The following is a 21,337-nucleotide window of genomic DNA, read 5'->3' as shown; positions in this document are numbered from 1 at the left end:
GTTTGTTGTGTAATTTGTTAATTTGTTCCACTGAGTTTCACTCTTTTCTGTTTCCTCCTGAAATTTACAGGTTGGCATGTTCTAGGGTATAATTCGGAATCAGCAGAGTAAAACATTCTTTTGCTGTAAGCCTCCTCTCGTGAATTCGGAACGATTCAGATAATTATTTACTCTTTGCGCCACTTTTCAAGGGCTGTTTTATTTTACCCGTAGAACCGAGGGTGAGAGGCATTTTTAATTAACATACGTTTATGTAACTTTAAACGTTTAAAGCTTTATTTAAATTATATAGCAGTAGGTTCAACCTGAGAATGATCAGCTGCACGACTCTCCAAATTGCTCGGTACAGCGGAAAATATTCCCCGTGCAATCTGCTCTAAGTAATCACTTTCATCACGTAGAACATCGAGTTGAATCGCTTTATACTTACGCATGCAGAAACCTTACCGGTTAATAAAGTTGATAGTTTAGTCAGTCCATTGGCAAGTAATCGTTCTGGAGGGCATGGGTTTATTCCTCCAGAGACGCATTGAAATTTGTCTCTCTGTTGTCTTCTGTCTGCCTGATATCTAAACATGTAAGGATTGAAATATAAATACTTACAATTTTACTTCTTGTTTTGTATTGGTATGAAACCTGGTCTCTCGCGCTAGATAATAAATACCGAATCGATTTTAAGGGATGAAATTACAAGAGGGTGTAAAAAATTACGCAATGACGAAATCCATAATTCGTATTATCTACCGAGTAATATTTGGATGATTCAGTCAAGTAGGATGATTGGTGGGGCATGTAATCCACATAAAAGAAATAAAAATGGATCTCTGGGAAATTTAAGTTTGGGATGTAGATTGGATTTAGATAGCTCATACCATTGACGGGCTGTTTAGAACACGGAAATGAACCCTCTCCATAACAGGTGAGGAGTTTCTTTACTAGCTGAGCGTACTGTTAACTTCTCAAGGGCTCTCTTCGATGGAGGTCTTTTTTTTATTACATCGGAATGACCCTGAGACGCCCTATCTAGTGGTAACTGAGACTCATTCCCTGGGGATGAAGACAGTTGAAGGGTGAAGTCTAGTGACGTGTTTAAGAATGCGGCAATCTTTATTGCACTGACCCGTATTTGTACAGTACATGGAGCGTAAGGACATGATGTGAAAAGTTTATTTATCTTCTGTATATGAATACCCACGATGGTGCTGGAATGTGGATGTGTTAATCGATACGCCTCGGATGACTTTACATCCGAGGAAACAGTTTTCGATTCTCCTTCAAACAGAAGGTAGCCGAGCATCGTCACTGAGGGTTGCTGCCTTCCGAGTCCTTGCGCCGTGTACTCTGATAGAATTTTACAGATATTTCACAGGTATTTACTGCCTTCATCGCCCCTGGTAATTTATGACGAAATGTTCTATGACACTTTGTAGCAGAACCACATCTCTCATACGATTTATACAGAAAATAACGCTATTCAACATTTTGTGAAGACATGCACATAGCAATAACCAGTACCTAACACGATGTTAGACGCAGCTGCACTGTTGTCTGAATAATTTTAGCGGCCGTTCCTATCAGCGTTTGGCGATGGATCATGCAACTCCTGCCGGGAGACGGGATCAGAGTGTTGCGGGCAACCATGCTAGTAGACGCACTGTGGAGAGCGAAAGTTGTTAATAGTTTAGGTTCTGGAAAAATGTTGTTGTGGCCTTATCGCCATCATTGGCCTGGGTTCTTTAGGAAAATCTTAAAAATTATCACTCAAGACAGCCAGTAGAACAGCTCACATTCTAAACCAATTCCTGAGGAACCTAATCTAGGGTTTAGGCGTTGTATCACTGCACCACCCTGTTCTATGTTTTTAGAGGCGTGGAAGACGAAGGAGGCTTGTCGTTCTGAAATATAGAAATTTTTATTATTAACAACAGTAAATTAATTAAAAGTAAACCTTCAGTCCCGAGCAAAATTATGTCCTGGGACTGTGGAGATCATTCGTGGTTCGTTACGCGTCTGCAGGTTGTAGAACACTAATTTATTTTATCTCAGCAACGACTGCTAGGAGACAAACAAATTGTATTGTTGAAATTTATGAAATTAAAACTTTTCAACAGAAAGGATTTGTTTAATTATTTTAATAATTGTCATTCTACTCTAAATTTTCGTAGCATCAAATTAAACTTTTTAAATTACTTCTTCTACCTCTAATAATCGTAGGTTTTTTACTTATCATCGTCATACTTAAAACGTCCTATCATCAGTCCCAGCCCCCTCCTACAAATTTCTTCTGTTATTTCATTTATAAATTTTTATAATTCATCATGGCTTTGGTGTCTCACTTCCACTTTTGCACTTAGCATCTACAGAATTAATTGGTTAGTATATCAACATTCTCACATATTTGTGTTACAGAAGGACGCCGGAAGATATTTGAGTTTAAATACTTGACGGTAAGAAGATGCCTGTCTTCTGGGTTGTAGCGCCGTGTAGTCTGGTAGAAGTTTACCATCGATTCAGAGATCCTTGCTGCCTCCATCATCAAAGCGATGAGATGGAGGCAGCAGCAACCTCTGAAACGTCGGTAAACTTCTAATATAGAAACGGCACTGCAGCCCAGAAGACAGCCATCCTTATATTTGCCGCCAACTATTTACGTGTTGTATTGATTTATCACGTTTCGCCGATAAACTTGAGCCGGCCCTAACAGTGGGAAGGCTTTATCTCTATGCCCACACAACAGAGATTCAGCCCTCATCAAGAATCGTAGCAGCACAGGGTAAATTAGCAGATTATATATACCACACTATGCTATACGCATGTGCATAAAATACAGACGCACTATTACCGATGGTACAGTAGCTAATTTTGCGTTTATCATAGTACAGGACGATAATTTTGCTAGCAGATGTGTTGTCCAGTGATTATAGAGGGGGTGACATGCGTGGTGATAATTTGAAGGTAGAATTTGACGTTAGAGTGGAATAGGTAAAATTAAAGTACATAAACACTAAGTAAGTAATTTGTGGGTTTATGTACCTAATATCACAGATTCATGTGCAATCCAATTGGATTGAACACAGCCGCGATGCCTTCGGGAAAGGTCAACCCATTTGTTGGAGAATAAAAAATACTGGACTAAATTTGCGAACATCTGCACCATCGGCTGTCACAGAAACAATTCGCGAATGTAAACACTTTTGAACTCCATTCCGAAGTGGGTCCGTAAACTTCAGCTGTTTTTTTTCGGTAAACATATATCGTTTATTCGCGATGTCTTATTTGTATTTTGCATACAGTTAGGTTTATTCTTTTAATTAACGGTGGTTAAAATAGCAGTTCGTCTCTATTCGTTTAAATAATTTGTAAATTATTTTGTTTAGTGTTTTTCTAGTGATTTTATCTTTGTGCGATTTGTTGCCAGTAGATAAGAAAAGTAAAGTATGTTCGCAGGCTTTAACACCTTCCAGACCGAGGGTGTACATTTGTTCACTTATCCAGTGTTCTTCCTTAACACTCCTAAATTACGACTATGCTCTCTGATATCACGAACGCAGAGGTGCAATGATAAAGTGTTATATTCTTTCTTTCTTACACCTGTGAAAACGTTTTAAGACAAAATTTATCACACCCGTGAATCTTAGAGTGCGCTCTCTTCTTGTTTCTTTATGTCCTTCCTCCAGCATTTATTTCTGTAGTATAAGTTTAAGTAGAAGGAACATATAAGAGGATATTCTAATTAAAAGAAATCCACGAAGCATACGAAAAATAACATTGGGATTTGTACTGAGTTTTATTATGCATTTACTCCTCATGTAAATAATCCCAGTACTTTGTTGATGCAGTGTAGTTTTACGTTAAAGTAACGCCATCTTAGAATAACAAGTTAATGATGAAAATGTTCCTTCCATTTATCTGCTCGTGTCCGTCTGTCCTGTAATTACATCATGGGGGTTAATAATGTAAACATTAATAGATTAGTTATTTCAAAACTTGCCTTAAACTTCACGTCAGGAAGTTTACATAGTGGCAGTTCTTAGTTTAAAGTCTGCAACATCACAAACATGGCGTATGCGTTAACATTTCGTATTTAATATTTTACGAAAATAAATTTCCTTATATAATACTTCTCATAATTTATGAACTACACAGAAATGGAGATTGTGTTTCTATAAACTCACAGTTTTGCGACACAAAATATTTTTGTATTTTTATAATGAAATAGGCATGTTAAATGTTTATATTGACGCAGGCTTACAATAAACTTTGTTAAATAAATGGATGACACATATAACAAGAATGGATGAAATGAGAAATTTGTACTCAATTTTGCTTGGATACTGTCGGGGAAGGAATCACATTTGGTAGGCCTCTGCTTGGATGGAATGATGACATTAAAGTAGGCGACATTCAGGTTCTCACGAGAATTAAGACTGTTTTCTCGGCCGTTGCGCTGTGTCCTACATTTCTACCATACCATACTATACAGCCTTTTGTTGTGTCATGCAAAGACCCAAATATTTTTCTAAGAACCTTGTTCCCGGATATCCTCAATATGTGTCTTTCCCTTTACGCAAGATTGCAGGTTTTACACCCGTACAGAACAACAGGTAATATTATAATTTTGTATAATTCAATCTTTGCGTTTTAAACAGCAGACAGGAAGGCTGAAATTTCTGAAATGCATGGTAGCAAACATTCCTCGAATTTTATCTCCGTTTAATTTCCTCGTGAATGCAATTCTGATTTATTACCGACATTCACAAATATTTGAAACTTTGCCACATTTTCTAAGAATTTATAAGCCACGTTAATATAACGATTCTCTCCATAGTCTGGTGTTGAGAAATTTACATGTGTTTAGTTTTCTCCGATTTTCCTTCTAGACATTCTTCCGTACAGGCATTTAATATAGCTTCTATGTTTTTCTTTATGATAATTATGGTATCATTAAATAAAATAAAATTATCAAAAGCTGATGGGCAGATGCGTCTTATTTAATTCCAGTCCGTCTTTGAATTCTTGGACCTTCCTAATATCGTATCCTAAAAATGCAGCAGACAAATGTTAACTTAAACAAAATTAGAAGACAGCCTTTATCATATTCTCCGCCGTGAAAACCTCAAATCCTACATAAACAGAATTAACTGGGGTACTCATTTAAATATATTTTAATTATCCTAACTGACAAATCCCTAAAGTTTTGTTCTTTAACAATGATTTCTGCTCATTGATTTCATATTTCAGATAATTCGCTTCCTTGTACCTGGATGTCTTATATATCCCATATAATCTACATTTATCTGGCCTGTGCTTTGCAACAGCTGTACTTTAGCCTGCATTCTTGTAATTAATATTTTTAAACATTCTTCGTGTCTCTTCAAGGTCCAAATGCGACATTTGTTCAGTTTCTTTCATAAAGGTTTAGGATTCATAAAATAAGATGACATTCTGAAAAGGCGTTTGTGAAAAGTGACACCATACCAATGTTTGTGAACGGGGATATCTAAGTTGAAGAAAATAAACTAATTTCTGACCCACCTCGCTAATATTAAGAGCAATTTGAATAGTCGCTTTTTCACACCTAAAATTTTCTCAACATAAATAGATCCGAAATTCATTTGCAGTTACAGTCGGTGAGAAGATAAGTCAGCTTTCTATAAAATCTCAGTAATCCCTGATAAAACTTATCTCCCTTGAAATTAAATTTCAGGCTCTGTCTTGTCTTGTGAGTCATGCCTCACGGCTCGGAGTGACCTATCTCCCCCGTCTCCGCGATCTTTGGAGCCACAGGCTTCGACGCCCTTATGAGGCAGTGCGGCGGGCAGTCTGTGTGTGTCCGCCGCGCAGGGTACTTCGCCGGAGAGAACCTGAAGACATATTTTCCTGCCTGTTGTGAGCTAGGTCTAATCTTGCGTTTTCTTCTGTTTATGTCGAAAGTTGCTGGTCGGTATCCCAGCCGGAGCCTGAGAAGAGTGAGTTTTGTTTGGCTGTTGTTTCGATGTTTGACTTTGTCCTGTATGTTTCTTTTTATACTTTTAATATATTTTGATTATTTGGAACTGCCTTTATATTATTTTGGTTTTAACCTTTATAATCCTACGGCCGTACCACCTCCCGGTCTCTGGGTGTTATTTCTATCCATTGTCGCGGTCGCCGGTAGGGCGCACTTAATTGTCCTATCTGGAACAAATATGTGAAACACTCACAGCTAGCCGCCGACATATTACTTATTTTTGGTGCGATATACCTGTGTGTAAGTCATTTTTCACCGACAGCAATTAAATCAAAATACCTTAACCGCCTTTCGCTTACGAGTTGTACCAACGATCCACCTTTGAATGAGTCACCCAATCTGAAATATGCAAGCCTATTCTTCCCACGGCTGACCTTATTTATCTTTAATGTAAAATAGCGTATTGTGCCCTAAACATTTTCCGTATTTCACTGTTTGCACCAGAGAAAATGGGAACTATTGTTCCAGTTCATTATAAAAGTTTCCCTTTGTATCGTCACATTTATTCTCGGTTGGTGAATGCGTAATCAGATCGACAATATCACACCGACCACCTCTCAGTATTTAATATGACATCCTTTTACTGACAAACTGTGCCATCGTAACTGCTGATAGGGTTCCCTTGTGTAAGGAAAAACTGTCCCTAACTGATAATAAGCATTTGCATTTGCATTTCCACAGAAGAATATATAATCGTATGCTGGTTTAGTGCCACTTCACTTCCGGAACTTTACTACTGTCTGTCCAAGCGGAGAATTCACTTGACCTTCAAAACAGAATCACCTACACATTTACGCAGACATACCGCCATTGTAAAACGCGTTATACAAACAAAGGCTAACTCTTAGTTCTCCATTACTTTTCTAGCCTTATGTTATTTCACTTATTTCTTGTATTTTTAGTATTTTTGTAGTTTACAGGCCTACTACAGAGGCAGTTTTATTGTTTCAGTGTAGTCCGTAGAGGACAGGCACATTAGCTAGTTACTTTATTTCTTATTTTCCAACCAGCCGAACAAACTGTAATTCCCTTATTTAATTAATTATCTAACGGGTTTGGCTTCGCTGCTGGTGTTTTCACTCGTTTTCTGTAAGCAGATTTACATTCGCGAATTGTTTCTGTGACAGCCGATGGTGCAGATGTTCGCAAATTTAGTCCAGTGTTTTTTATTCTCCAACAAATGGGTTGACCTTTCCCGAAGGCATCGCGGCTGTGTTCAATCCAATTGGATTGCACATGAATCTGTGATATTAGGTACATAAACCCGTATCTGACATGGATCTAATTAAAATGCTCGTTTTATCAGAGTGGAAACGTTTTGGATGTTTCATATTATCAAAACGCTTTCTGAATTTAATTGTCAAATGACTTCAGTACTTCGTACAACAACATACTCCCTTTACATGTCATTCAATGTATGGACAATTCTTAGTGATATAACAGGTTATTTAAAAGATGGCTGTGAAGTCGGAACACGCTTGAGCCAAATACGTTAAATATAGAAGAAGAAAAAGAAGAAGAAGATGAAGGTGAGGAGGAAACCGCCATTTCTCCGAAATGTATTTAAATTTTTCCTCAGTACTTTGAACTGGAAGAGATGTGAAGGTGAGATTTCAGGTTCTCACGGACGCTGGTAAGAAGATGCTGTGTTCTGGGTCGTTGAGACGTATAGTCTGGTAGAAGTTTACCGACGTTTTAGAGGTCCTTGCTGCCTCCATCTCATTGCTCTATTAATGGATAATAAAATGCTGTAAAAGGAATAAGATTTTCTTAATTATGTATGCTTTTGATAACAATGCATTTTTGATCTCCTGTCTTTTCATAAGGATTTTGTAGACGTAACAACTGATTCATAATTTCCTTTGGGGCAGTTTGTGGAATGAAGGGCACTTATTTCTGCTTCAAGGGTTTACCCGATGCATCCCTCAACTTTATAATGTGATGAACTGGCACAGGCAGTTCGGATGCTTCGAGAGGTCAGAGCTTAAACTGCCGTTAGTCAGCCATACACCAAAGTCTCCAACAAAAGAAACGGGCTTTGGATTTTTCAACCGGAACAGAAACCATAGCTCAGGCACCAACCATCCGAGAAGGAAACAGACGAGAAATTTAAGAATGAAGTTATCTCTGTATTTGTTGGATTGAGGTCGCAGCTTGAATTCAATTCGGCTGTCAGGATTGCGAAAAGAGACAATGTCTTCTTTCGAACCTGTTAACGAATTTTCGTGATCTCTGTTCATCCCGTGATTATGGCAGAAACACCAGTATCGTAGTTTCGATAATACTGGCAACAACTAATCGATTTTAATTATATTCGTCATGAACTGCGTGCATTTGAGATCATACATAACATATTTTCAACTTTAAATTTACTGACGTCAGAACCGTGTAACTGTAAATAACGTTAACTGTCGCTCAGCTGTTCAAGAAATTTCCCGTGTTTTATGGAACTGCTACTCCTTCCCATTACGAGCAACGTTAATCCAGGATGCAATCTTTCACACTATTTAATATTCATTTTAATATTATAATTCCATGTTCGGTTTATCTCATATTTGTGCCTCGCATTAAAGAACTACAATATTAAACAGTATTAATCATATCACTGTTAGGTTAGTAACCAACTTCAAAACTCACATTACTCTATGGAAGCACATACACACATAGAGGCTTATAAAATATAAGGACAAAAAAAAGATCATCGAGACCTGGCAGAAAAACGCGCCCATAGAGGACACCCCTAATAATTACAGCACAATCTTCACATATTTCGTACTGGGACAGGTTTCTTTTATCAGATATAAGATTTTAACAAAATATAGATTTAACATAAAATATTATACACTTTATTCACATACTGTGTAATACTTAACGAATGGGCATTTTTCTTGGATTTACTAAAATTCGGATTATACCTGTTTATAAATAATTCCACTGGACCTAATTTTTGTTTTAAAATTATTGGTGCATTACGGTACTTGGGTTTCGCCTGATGATTATAACTTTGTAAATAAATCTGCCGCCAATTAATTGAATATTTTATGGTTTTAACAGTTATTTCTATTGAGGGTCAACGATATAATGTATATTATTAAAAATAAAGCAGTCGGAACCTATTTGGAGATACTAAACGGGTGAATTGGCTGGTGAGACTGAGGAAAAAAGCAATAACTAAGCTAACCAGGCATTGATTGAAAGCATGTTCATTCGAACACAAGTCTGAATTTTTAAGCGTTACACCTATAAAACCTTTGTCAATATTAAGAACCTTCTAAGAGAGTCAGTGATGGAATCGACAGGCCGCTCTCGAATTTGGCAGTCGCCTTAATATCACCCATTTTGGGGCCCGAGTTGGCTAGCGATTGTCGTTGCGTCGTTGTTTCTTGGCCGACTAAACACCCAGAGGCTCCCGGGATACTCGTAAATAAATCTACTCGGCTTTGACCCTGTCATGTCTCTCTTGGTCGGTGGCAGTTTGTACAAGCAAGGGGGAGAAGAACATGTGTTTCTTTCTTGGTCACAGAAGAATTGTTTTCTACTGTAGGTATAAATAATGTAAATAATTGCTTATATATTCTTTTATAGTACAGTAAACGGAAGAATGTAGAACTAAAGCAGATGTCACATGTTAGAATAAAAAAATTATGGCGTAGTATAATTAAAAATAAACAAACTTGACACTGTTTTAAAACGTCAATTCTTTTCATTTTATTGAGCCGTCTGAAGACATTCCCATGTGTTGATTAAACAATATATTACGTCTGTTAGCTTCAACACACTTCACTTGATTTAAATCTCAAAACAGTAATTTTGTTAGTTGCGTAGTGTTTCTGTATTGAAGTACCACCTTCAGGCCAACTTGATGTTTTAATGTGCCAACTATTTGCTTAAAATCATATTTAAAGTTGAATTAAAACTTGTAATAAATTTAAAATGAAATTGAATGGGACTATTTATATGGTCAACAGACCACTTCATTACAAAATGTTTTTACAAGTGACTATATTCTGTGCAGTAGAGTATAGCTTACATTAACTACGTCTGCTGAAATTGTTCAATGATTTATATTAAAGTTTCAGGTGGCCTGCTTGAGGGTATTTCATTGGATACCGCGAATAAGTGGTCGTTTTAAGAATGTAATCAACTGTGTTGAAGGTAGAAATATACTAATTTGTACATAGATGTTTTCTCATAACAGTGTTTATGCTACTCTGCAAAACGTAAATAAATATCTTCGAATAAGAACAGCAAATTGAGGTTCGTGATAACTCTTAGTGTCTCTTACACTTTCCGTAACACGAAAAAAATCAAATAATTGAGCGACATATGTTTAAACCTTAAGCAAGTTTTAAAATTACGGAAAAACTTAGGGCCTGTTGTTTTATAAGATTTGATGTTCTGACATCGGTGACGATTTCGACTGGGGCTTTCGGCTTCTAGCGGAGTGTGGCCATCAAGGTGGTTACCGGCGTTTCGGAGGAAACCTAAGGATGGGTGGACGTTTTTCCGATACGTTTGTAACCACGGACATGACCGTACTGGGCCTAAGCCTATAATGCCATCAACAACTAGTATGTTTATCCGAAAGAAAATATTTAACTACATTTCCAAATTCCATTACATTTTATATTCTTCATCTTTGGTAAAGACTGTCAGGATATTTTGATTTTGCATTCTTTTTCCCAAAAGACCGCTTTATATCTGTCTATGCTATGTTAAGTGCAAGTCGCAAGATTAAAATCGACCCAGAAGAACAAAGTTGTTGTACTAACCCCCCCCCCCCCCCCCCCCAGAAACCTCAAATCTCACGCCATTGTAAATTTCCAAGCCTGTAAATAATGAAGTAACCAAATAATGAAAAATTCAAGATCCTTGTTACATTTGCAATAACATTAAACCTAGTTGCTCCCATGACAGCTATGAATGGTATAATGTGTGATTAGCTTCGCAACAAGTTTATGCCCAGAGGGATAGGATGGTATCGTCGGTAAATGGTAAAGTTAGTACCGGTACTGCCTCACATTGTGTACATTCTACTTAGCTTTTGAACGAAGGGATGTCGTGGCGGCGAGAGAGATTTATACAAATGGAGTATGTTTCGCTCTTCAAGTCACCAACTCTCACGATTGGCTCACGAGAGCACGTGACAATAGATGCGCAGCTTAAGTATTCGGACTTTGCGCATTCGTCCACAATCGCTCTATTCCCTATCAGAACAGGACAATGGAATGTGTCACTTCCAGTGATAAACAAATTAATGAAGGGTCGTACTCAGGAAACGTCTGAAGTGCTGAGTGATCTCTAAAACCCAACTGCCTCCTTCAAATGCAAGAACAAACACAGATTTGAATATGCTCGCGGTGACAAGTGAATGGTGTCCTCCTGTGCATGAGAGAAGGTAGCAATTTTATTTATACTGTTGTGTAGCGTTTCTTTTTTATTTCACAAACATAAACACTTTCAAATAATGTTTGTGAGAAAAAATCTGTATTATCCAGGTACTGATAGTGCCAGACACATTTGCATAGTTTTAATAAATTTGTTAATAAATTTTCCATCTTCCCACTTTCCCCCCTAACTTTATTCGGAAAGAAAATACAATTTTTTTAAAGGATTGTAACCTGACTTGTAATGAATAGCAATAATCTTACACAAGCTTTCATTCTAATTGTACGGCATTACATGTTTCCATCTTACTAGGCCGAAACATATTGTGGAGTACAACAAAAAGGTTGTGTGTACGCAGATATTGTGTGTGTATATATAGTTCTTTATTTAGAAAGCTCATTTGGAACCTATAAAACTAAATATAAGTAATGAAATGTGTCGCATACTTTACGCAAATTATGTAAAGATACTCTTAATGGGGACTTTTCTGGAAAAACTGAAGTTTAATTAACGAAAATACATTGGATTTTGTGTTAGGTATATATGGAGTGGGTGTAGTTTTTGTGTTTTTCAATAAATTACAGCTTCAGCTTACAGTAAGCAGAAACGTCTGAAAGCCGACTTACAGTACAAGAATTAGTGCGGGACTCTAAATAGCTTATAAAACTAATTATGATATACAAGTTTTATTTTAATAACTATTTCTACGTATTAAATTTTTACAAAAATAGAAGTAAAACTGATTTCTTTCCTACGTAATATGTCCAGATGATTTCGGCTATGTAGCTTGATAACAATATGGCTATCTCCAATAAACTCGCTGGAACCGATGACTTAAGTCAGGTCAATTCTGGTTCCAGCAATGCGGTCTGATCTCTTTGAAGGGTCGTAACAAAATCAGGGGTGCACAATGAATCCAACAGTGGTCTGCGTGCCTAGGGAGCTTAAACTTGTCCCTCCCTGGATCAATATATTCTCGTAGATGAAATACGGTCCCTGAGGCATGTTGATGTATCAGTGGCATTGGACAGACAACGGAATGAAAATATAAGAAATATTGCTACTACACAGGCATTACAGCCCACTTTAACCCTTGACCTTTCTGGAGAATTTTTCTGTTGTTCCTTTTCATATTTGATAGGACTTATTAGACGAGGTTCGGTTCGTCTAAATTCTTCTTTTATCTTCCTTGCACAGTACAACACAGAAAGGCGGGGACATATGCATGCTCCGAGAGGGAATCGAATCCATGATCTTGGTATTGAGCGACGAAGTCCCACCCAGTGGGCAATTTGGGCATTAAGGTCGGCAGTACTTGACCGCAGTTTGTTTCAAATAAATATGTTACTGGTAGGTATACACTGTATTTGAATTTGGTATACTGACATAATTGCAGGAAGCCGTTATGGGACACATGTAATGAAGTGGGTTTATCCATCTAAAAGAAGCAAATTATTTAAGCTTACTTCCGATGTAATGACGGTATCGATTACAATAGCCCATTGTCTAATTTCACTGGCTTTCAAATTAAGGTTACCTGATATCATACACAATCGATAGAAAACATTTCCATATTTCACCATTCACTCAGTTTTTAATAAAATGCAAAAGTTCCCCATTCCAGGACTGGGAAGACCTGTGTATCCATTACACCCCTTTAATTAATACCAGTTTCTTTGTTGTTATGATACAAACCATCTTTTTTCGTGATTTTTAATTTGCTACAACGCTGTGATCGTTTAATTACCAAACAGCAGTGCTGATAATGGAATATTACCGAGAAGTTTAATTTCGTCTCTCATTTGTATAAAAAACACTTAGATCTGTATACGATTATGTTACGATTTCTGAGATTTGTTAATTAATTTAGATAAGAGTGTGTTAAGAATTACTGATTGTTCTTTCTTAAATTTCGCAAAGCGCTGTTTCTGGTATCGTTATCAGTTTATGTCTTATGTGATTATAATGGTTATGTCATCTTTTAGTGTCTTTACAAAACTAAGTAAAAGAAACTTAAAATTCATGTTGATCAGAGATTTATACGAATGTTTCGTATTCTCAGGCTAGACCATAGATTGAGCATGTATGATAATCCAGGGTCGAGGAAAGTATTTGTTCTATGGGATGTTCAACACGTAAGTTACTGGCGCCATCGAGAAGGTCATAGGTCATGTTTTGGCGGAACTTATTTACTGTAGAGCATCCGCCATTTAAAATACAGACGCAATGAGAGAGAAAACGCGATAGAATTTTTCTTTCTGTTTTTCGTTCGTTTCCTAACTTGTGAAAAGGGCGACGCGATATGAGCAAGATGGTATTATGTATTTACAATGAGTTACAACATGTAAAATACGTTTATGATCCAATTAAACCAAGGATTGGACAATTATAAGTATACGTTTCTAATTAACTTAGTTATTTCAGAATACGTGTTATAATTCTTTATATATATATATATATATATATATATATATATATATAAGAACTCGGCCAGTGAAACGAAAAATATGAATGTAAAACTAGATTTGGTTTATGCTGGGGCACCTGGAAATTGTTTTTTTACCCCCGACACTTTGGCTCACAATCTACTGAAATCGTAAATCTGTTTACTTGTTCTCGGTTGTAGCGCCGTGTAGTCCATCATTAGGTTCATACTCATCGCCCTGATGATGGAGACAGTAAGGACCTCTGAAACGTTGATAAACCTCTACCAGGCGCTACAACCCAGAAGACAGCCATCTTCGTACTGTCCGCCGTGAGAACCTAATATCCTACTGTTTACCAACGTTCAATTAGCCTTCACTTTGTTACGCAGATGTCTGTGTTTGAACGCTCATGTTCGTTGTGTTTGCAGGATGAGGTGAAGCCTTCTAATCGGGAGGCGGGTGCCTCCGCCTCCAGTGTGAATCCCGTCTCTTCGCCGCCACCCCCTGTGGTTCTACGCCCTCGCAGTTTTAGCCCCTCTGGACTTTCTCTGCAGTCAGACAGCCTCCATTGCAGGTAAGTCGGTCGGTCTCAGCCACAGATCTCCCAGCTGTGCAGTGGTCTTAAGCCAACCCTCTGTAGGCCTAGAGTATCAGTTCTTCGTGATGTACAGTTCAAGCCAAGTGCAGAAACTCTGTTTTCCGAATCCTAAAGCCCTTGACTTCTGGACCGATTTACTAGTAATTTCGTGGTAACACTGCTAATGCCTTTTTGGTTAATATGTTTGTTATAGAATACTTCATTTTTCAGAAAAGGGTGGTTTATACATCTGAAATATTTCCATAACACCCGTGTACTTATTACTTTAAATGTAAATAAATTAACTTTTTGCGGGGCTCTTTATCCAAGAGGAATATATTTTGGGGGTCGCCATTTTTACGATGGATTGTTTCACCAATTTGCCCAGTTTTTGAGACAAAAATTATCATTTTCTCAGGTTATTAATTCAGTATTACCTTTTTGTATTTGTCTTTACAATCAAATATCATCATTTCTCTTGCCCGGAACTGTTGCAAAGAACAGCATCCAGAAATATTAACCATTTTGTGCTATACTGAGTGTACAGGTCAGTTAGCTTCACTCCACTCCCCACGTCGTTAAAGAATAAACGGCAAAAATAAGAGTTGTCTGCTTGTAACGAGCAGAAATCAGTTCATTTAATTACGTGACTGAAAAGCATATTCTTCCAAATCAGCCTAGGCTATGTTAATTTTTATTACACACTTTCACGAAAACATTATTTAAATGAAGTGGGTAGAAATTTGTTTAGAGGAGATTATACAATCTAGATACTCGACATGTAAAATAAATCGTACTTCACAAAGGAATTGACACAAAGGAAGAATCAAATAGCCTTAACGGTTAATTAAAGAAGCAATTCAATGGTATATGGAAAACTGCTAATGGAATAGCAAACAAAAAACGACGATTGAACTTAATTCAGCGTATTGTGTCTGAAGGAAATTCGAACAAATTTTAGGCTATTTTCCTTTCTTAACTAGAACAAGAAGTCTTATGAGATCACATCTGTGTCTGTATTCCTCTGCTTAAAGAGACATGCGGGAGAAATTGCGAACTACTGCGAGCAGCTTTACGTGGAAACACTTTCACCTGTACACTGAAAAAGAAACGTGGCTTGCTGTGAACTTGCTACTGAAGCCTCCTTTTCCTTGTACGTCTAAGTTCCCTACAATCAGTAACAAGATGTTCAAATGAACGAACATTTTAGGTTGGAGCAAAACTGAATCTGAATTAATTTATGGTAACAGAACTTTGAAAAATATAGAACATTTTTAAGATAATGTTTTGTAGAAAGTTAAACAACATGTCGGACATGCGAAAATGTTCTGTGATTTCCATTTTGACACAAATAACCATTGAAGTACTGACGATAAGCATGTAAAATTTTGTGGGAACATAAATCATAAACATAGCTTGAAGCTTACAATAACATTATTTCTAAGGCAATAATGACGGTGCGTTACTTATGATTGAAAAGTTTGTATGTAGATGGAGTAACAGAATTTTTCCAACAAAAATAATATGTAGTACATTTACTATTGAAACACATAATAAACAGTTGTAACATGGTAGGGGTTCGATTATATGGCCATTTTCGCGCAAGCTCACCATTCTAATCTATGAACGAATTTACGTTTTATCAAAATTACGCACATATAACAGTAGCATCACAGTATTTGTTAGACTATAAAGCTATTCAGTGCAAAGTGAACTTTAAAGTTATGCCCAGGTCCCCATACTGAATTTTACTTTTGATTGAAATTAACCGTCTCTCACCTTAAATGCGAAGAGCATTCGAAATGTGACTATTTTTTATTATAATCCGCGTTCTTTAGAAAATTTTAATCTTGTAGAAGTTCGCAACATCTTGCATCGACCTGTTTCTATAATAAGAAGCAATAAGATAACAGGTGTGTTCGACAGACCCTGCTGAATACTTCAACCGAACCGAAAAGCTAACTAAGGGCGGAGCGCAAGACATCGTCCCTTGCTAGGTAACACCATTCCTGCGTACGAACCGCATTGCTGGAAATTTTAAACAGAGCCTTATAACTAAAACGGCTGTTGAAAATATTACAAAATTATTATCCTTTAACCTTCCCTGATTTTGAGTCAGAGAATTATTCAATTAAAAGTCTAAAATGACTCTCTTCTGGGATCTTGTCCAGTGTAGTCTGATAGAAATTGATCAACGTTTCAGTGATGTTTTATGTCTCCAACATTAGGGCGCACACAGTTCAGACGACATTTGTCTTCATATTCGTTGCCGTGAGAACCTGAAATTTCGCCCAGATGAAATTCCATTATTTTTTTGTTCTCTCCACCTTCTGTGGCAAGTCAATCATTGCCTTTACGAAAGACTCAGTAATTAAGAAATCCACAGTCATTGACTCGTAATGGAACAATTACTTCAAAGAACATAAACAGAACTAAAATTATTTCATATTCATCTTAATGTTGTAGTAAAGTCCTTTGTTAAATACCAACAAGTTGAAATACTTATTTAAGTAAATGTAATTAAAATAAAACAGCAGTCGGTGCTATGAATAAAATTATATAATTTCTTAATATATTTTATATCACATACAGTTGTAATTTAGTATACCGTCTCATTTATATAGACATTTTCTCTTCAGCACATTATTCTCAACCGCCCTTTCTCCCGTAATATGAGAGATTAATAAAGTTACATTAAATTGTTTAAATATATTGCTTCGTCGTGATATTTCCTTAATTTCATTTATTGTTTGTATATAATTCGCTGTCAAAATTCGTTTAATGTAGAGTCCAAGTCAAAAATGAGGACAAGTCACAGCTGTAGCGATTAGAGTGCAATAACAAAGAGCTCATTAAGAACATAGGATGACTCAAATTGAAGAGAATTTTTTTATTTTTGTTTTTATATGAGCATAACAACATCAGTTCTTAAAGATACTATTATATGCATTGAAAAGGAGGAAATCGTTACTTGGAAAATTGTGATAATGTTTTAGGGTGTAATATGTATTTTTAAATGATTGTTGAGACGAATTTAAGAATACTTGTATCCCTTTTCAGTCGCAAAGAAATTGAACCGTCTGCTTACAATCATGAAATTTCAGCAGAAACTGATGACATTAATTAATTAAAACAGTATTATATAATCCACTCTAAAACTCAGCCAACATATATGTCGTTTTCCGTTTTTTTCCTTCCTATTAAGTTTCATATATTTATTTGTTGTTACTTTGCTAGTGGGGAGTTTAGTTTAATTGGGCATGTAGTTCGTCTTTATGGTCGGATTCGACTGAATGCGATGTTTAAAGCCGCACATCTCTCAACTAGAGTCCCATTGATGTAGACCCCGCGGTTTCGCTCATGTCAACTTTAGCATTGCATGACAGTTACGTAATTATATTTCGGTTCATTTTTGTACATAGTTATCGTAGTTCATATATAGGCCTCGAATTTAGTTCACGGCCATCTGAAATAGATCTGTCTACAGGTTAAATGCATTTCCCATGATTTCGTAACAATAAATGTTGCGACCAAGTGGTTAGTACCTTACCTTACCTTATAGCCACGGTGGTCTAGCGGTTAGAACGCTGGCCTTGTAATCCTGGGGGTCTCGGGTTCGATTCCCGGCGGTGCCCGAATTTATAACTTGTGTTGGGCAAGGCCGTGGTCTAGGCAACACGGAATTTTCCTCCGGGGGCTTCCCCGGTTTCTCCGTGGCATCCCAACAATTACTCCATTCACACACAGAAGAAGGCAATGGCAAACCACTTCTGGATCATCTGCCAAGAACGTATATGAACAGGTCCCAGTCCGAGAGAAGGGTGGAAGGATCCTGTTCATATGGACCTGTCGTCAGACAGAACACTAAATAAATAAAAAATAAAATACTCCCGCTTAATATTCCGGAGGTCCGTGGTTCATGTCGCGGTCTGGAAGCTGGCATTCCTAACTGAAATTGTTGTTCTGTTGCTCCAGGCAAATTATAGGACAGTATTTAAATTAGGCCATGATGAATTTCCCACCAGATGCAAACTTGAAAGAAGAACGCTGGTAGAATTAAACCAAGCGGAACCCTTAACCCTCTAGAGCCCCGTGGTAACTGTTTATTACCTGCTTTAAAAATGTATAAATTTCATTTTGTACATATGTGTTTGGTATGATGTTCAAAATAAACAGCGATTCCTTCTTTAAACAGCATTAACCAGTTGATCGTTGTAATGGTGAAATGTTTTCTTCGCGGTACGGACTGAACTCTTAAATATTATTTGGACGTAATTTGGATTTGAAAGGTTGAAAGCACGTTTGGACAAATGTAACCGAAACGGGCCAACAAATGACCTTACATCTTCATTGCTAGATGATGATGATGATGATGATGATGATGATGCGTAGATGTCAGTGGAATTCGCTTAGAAAGAATATGCCTGAATTCGGTAAACTTTATTCTTTATTCGTGTTTTGTGTCGAGTTTTAAGCCAGAGGAGTTCGTGCTATGCACTTCAGCTATTGCGTGTCATATTGTGGCCTTTCTTGATTTCTTTTTGACGAATATCCTTATAAAAATATGAGACATCATATCTGACACATTCCACGTTTTCAATCTACAAAGATCCAATGCAATGAAAATTCGGTCTCCTTATGAAACCGTACGCATGTAGCAGGGCACAGGGAAATTTGCAACGAAAAAGTACTGGATGTTTCAAATGTCTCTTACACTTTTATAAACTATGTCTTTTAAGTTGTGTGATCGTCATTTCAATGACTTTGTGATACACCGTGTTTATTTTGACGTAAATACGTCTATAAGGAAGGGTCATTCGGCAAAAAAGGGGAACGAAAAAGTGTAACCTGGTTACCTAGGAAACGTCGTGTTTACTCGGCATTGTTGTTACCTAGGAAACGTCAATTGTTTACTCGACATTATTCTTACCTAGAAAAAGTCATCTGTTTACTCGGCAATGTTGTTACCTATAAAACATTTTATTACATTACCTTACCTTACATTACATTACATTCAGCTACCACAGACCCATCTCAAGCGTAACTAATTCAAGTTAAATAAACAAAGTCTTAATCCAACTTTACTCAATTGTAAAGCATGTATAAAGGAAATATTTAGAATAAAGTCAATATATAAACTTCCTTTCCGTATAGACGTATTTACGTCAAATTCTCCGGAACAGTGGTTCCACTGTCAATTTTTTATTTGGACATCACTTGTCTTTTCTGAGATCTGTAGTTAAGAATTGTTTTGTAATTCCAGTATATTTTTTTTTATTTGTGCACATAATTTTCACGATATACATGAAATGAACGCATTTAAGGGCTGGTCATGGCTGTCTCTCTCTTCAGGCGAGTGAATTTGAGAACGGCTCTACGGATTTGGAAGAAATTTGGTATCGACTTTATGCCATTGAGGACTACCCAAAAATCATACTTCTCTATTTCGTACGATCGGGAAAACCAACATGACGGACGAACAAACTTGTGAACTGGGAACGATACTAGCGCCACTTGCATTAGGGCCATACAGTGGTGTATTGATACAGGTTTTCGAAAAATACAAAATTTTGGTATAAGATTTCTTAACGTGATGTAAAATAACAACATGTCGGTTCGTTTCTTGACTGAGTTAAGACAAGCGTTAGGCCTCCATGGATGTGGAACCGTTACAAGGCTTGTGCATGCATACAGTACAGATAAATGCAGATAAATAATGTTTGATTCCAACAGGATTCGAACCCACTACTGCTATGTTTGAAGGGCTTATACTGTATTTTATTACGCCGATTGATTGCCAATTTTGTCAGTTAAAGTCCTGTTACTGGACTTAATAATGGTAATAATTTATTCTTGCTAAGAGGAAAGTCACGGCCATATTGAAGTAATTTGCAAGAGAAGAAAGTAGTAACTTTAAACTACAATGGCGAGACATAGCCTCGTACATAAATTATTTTCTAACAAGTTTTAGAGCGCTAAGGTTGTGTTTTTTTCTAAGGAGTCTTTATTCTTGTCCAGTTCAATGTGATTCTTCGGCTTTCAAGGATGAGCCACGTCAAATGTTGAAAATGATCTGTTTCGACAAATTTTACAGTTGCCATCTTCACGGCGAATGTATAGTGTTTGTGCGTTTTGGAAGCCTTTTTTGAACATGCAGTAAGTAGCTCTACCAATCATCACTATCAAATCCAACTCGCCACCTACTCCCTACCCCATATAAGGCTTTCAAACCTCCCAGCCACTAAATATTCGTCCTGAAGATTGATGCTGAAGTGTGTGCCGAAACGATGGAAAATTTTTAATATTCGACGCGGTATATCCCTGAAACCGAAGTTACAACTTGAAGAGTTGAAGAATAATTAAAAAGTTCCATTTAAATTTATCATTTATTAATGATCCAGAGGTGATATTTGTCGATTGTCTCTGTTGCTTTTCGCTCAGATGAAAGCATTGCACGTGTATGGGCGAGGATTACCGGGCGGCAAGTTGAACTTATGACATTTGATATTTTCAGTGCAATTACTGTTATTTGCTCCGCCTTGTGTATAAAAAAATATCGATAAATTCTGTTATTAACAGAGTGTTTGATGACGACGCAGTTGGTAGCAGGATATCTTAAGCTTCGGGAAAAACTTAATATGAAGAATTTTAACGTTCATTATTTCGAGTAACGATACTGAATGGTTTTTAATAATCATTTTGGACGTTGATAAGAATTATTTTGCCATCACTAGAGCTGTTTTGTTCATTAAACGTATAAACAAATATCTTTTAGCACACTGAAATTTATGACTCACTTTTTAATTCAATAAAAATATTTCCAAAATTGGGAAAGACACAGTAGAAGAAGTGAAGGAATTCTGTTATTCAGGAAGGAAAATCACAAAAGATGGACGAAGCAAGGAAGACACTAAAAGCAGATTAGCACAAGCAAAG

The 21,337-nt window shown here is 36.9% G+C and overlaps 1 protein-coding gene across 5 annotated transcripts in view; it reads left to right on the top strand.

Annotated features, from left to right (window-relative positions):
* Positions 1 to 21,337, top strand: part of LOC110832898 (1-phosphatidylinositol 4,5-bisphosphate phosphodiesterase epsilon-1) — a 468,153-nt gene that overhangs the window by 251,906 nt on the left and 194,910 nt on the right. For 2 of the 5 annotated variants that reach the window (XM_087345015.1, XM_087345014.1), the window contains exons 1-2: positions 5,842 to 5,969; positions 14,253 to 14,398. In XM_087345015.1, coding sequence (XP_087201141.1) covers positions 5,925 to 5,969; positions 14,253 to 14,398 — 191 coding nt within the window. In that variant the 5' untranslated portion in view covers positions 5,842 to 5,924. Of the gene's footprint in view, positions 1 to 5,841; positions 5,970 to 14,252; positions 14,399 to 21,337 lie in introns of those variants that run through there. The other 3 variants (XM_087345017.1, XM_087345016.1, XM_087345018.1) reach the window with 2 other exon arrangements.

This window comes from Zootermopsis nevadensis, unplaced genomic scaffold (genome assembly GCF_977971745.1).
Source record: "Zootermopsis nevadensis isolate Lab colony 2312 unplaced genomic scaffold, Znev_1.0 Znev_ptg000008l, whole genome shotgun sequence".
NCBI classification, from domain to species: domain Eukaryota; kingdom Metazoa; phylum Arthropoda; class Insecta; order Blattodea; family Termopsidae; genus Zootermopsis; species Zootermopsis nevadensis.
This window is presented reverse-complemented; position numbering and strand designations above follow the sequence as displayed.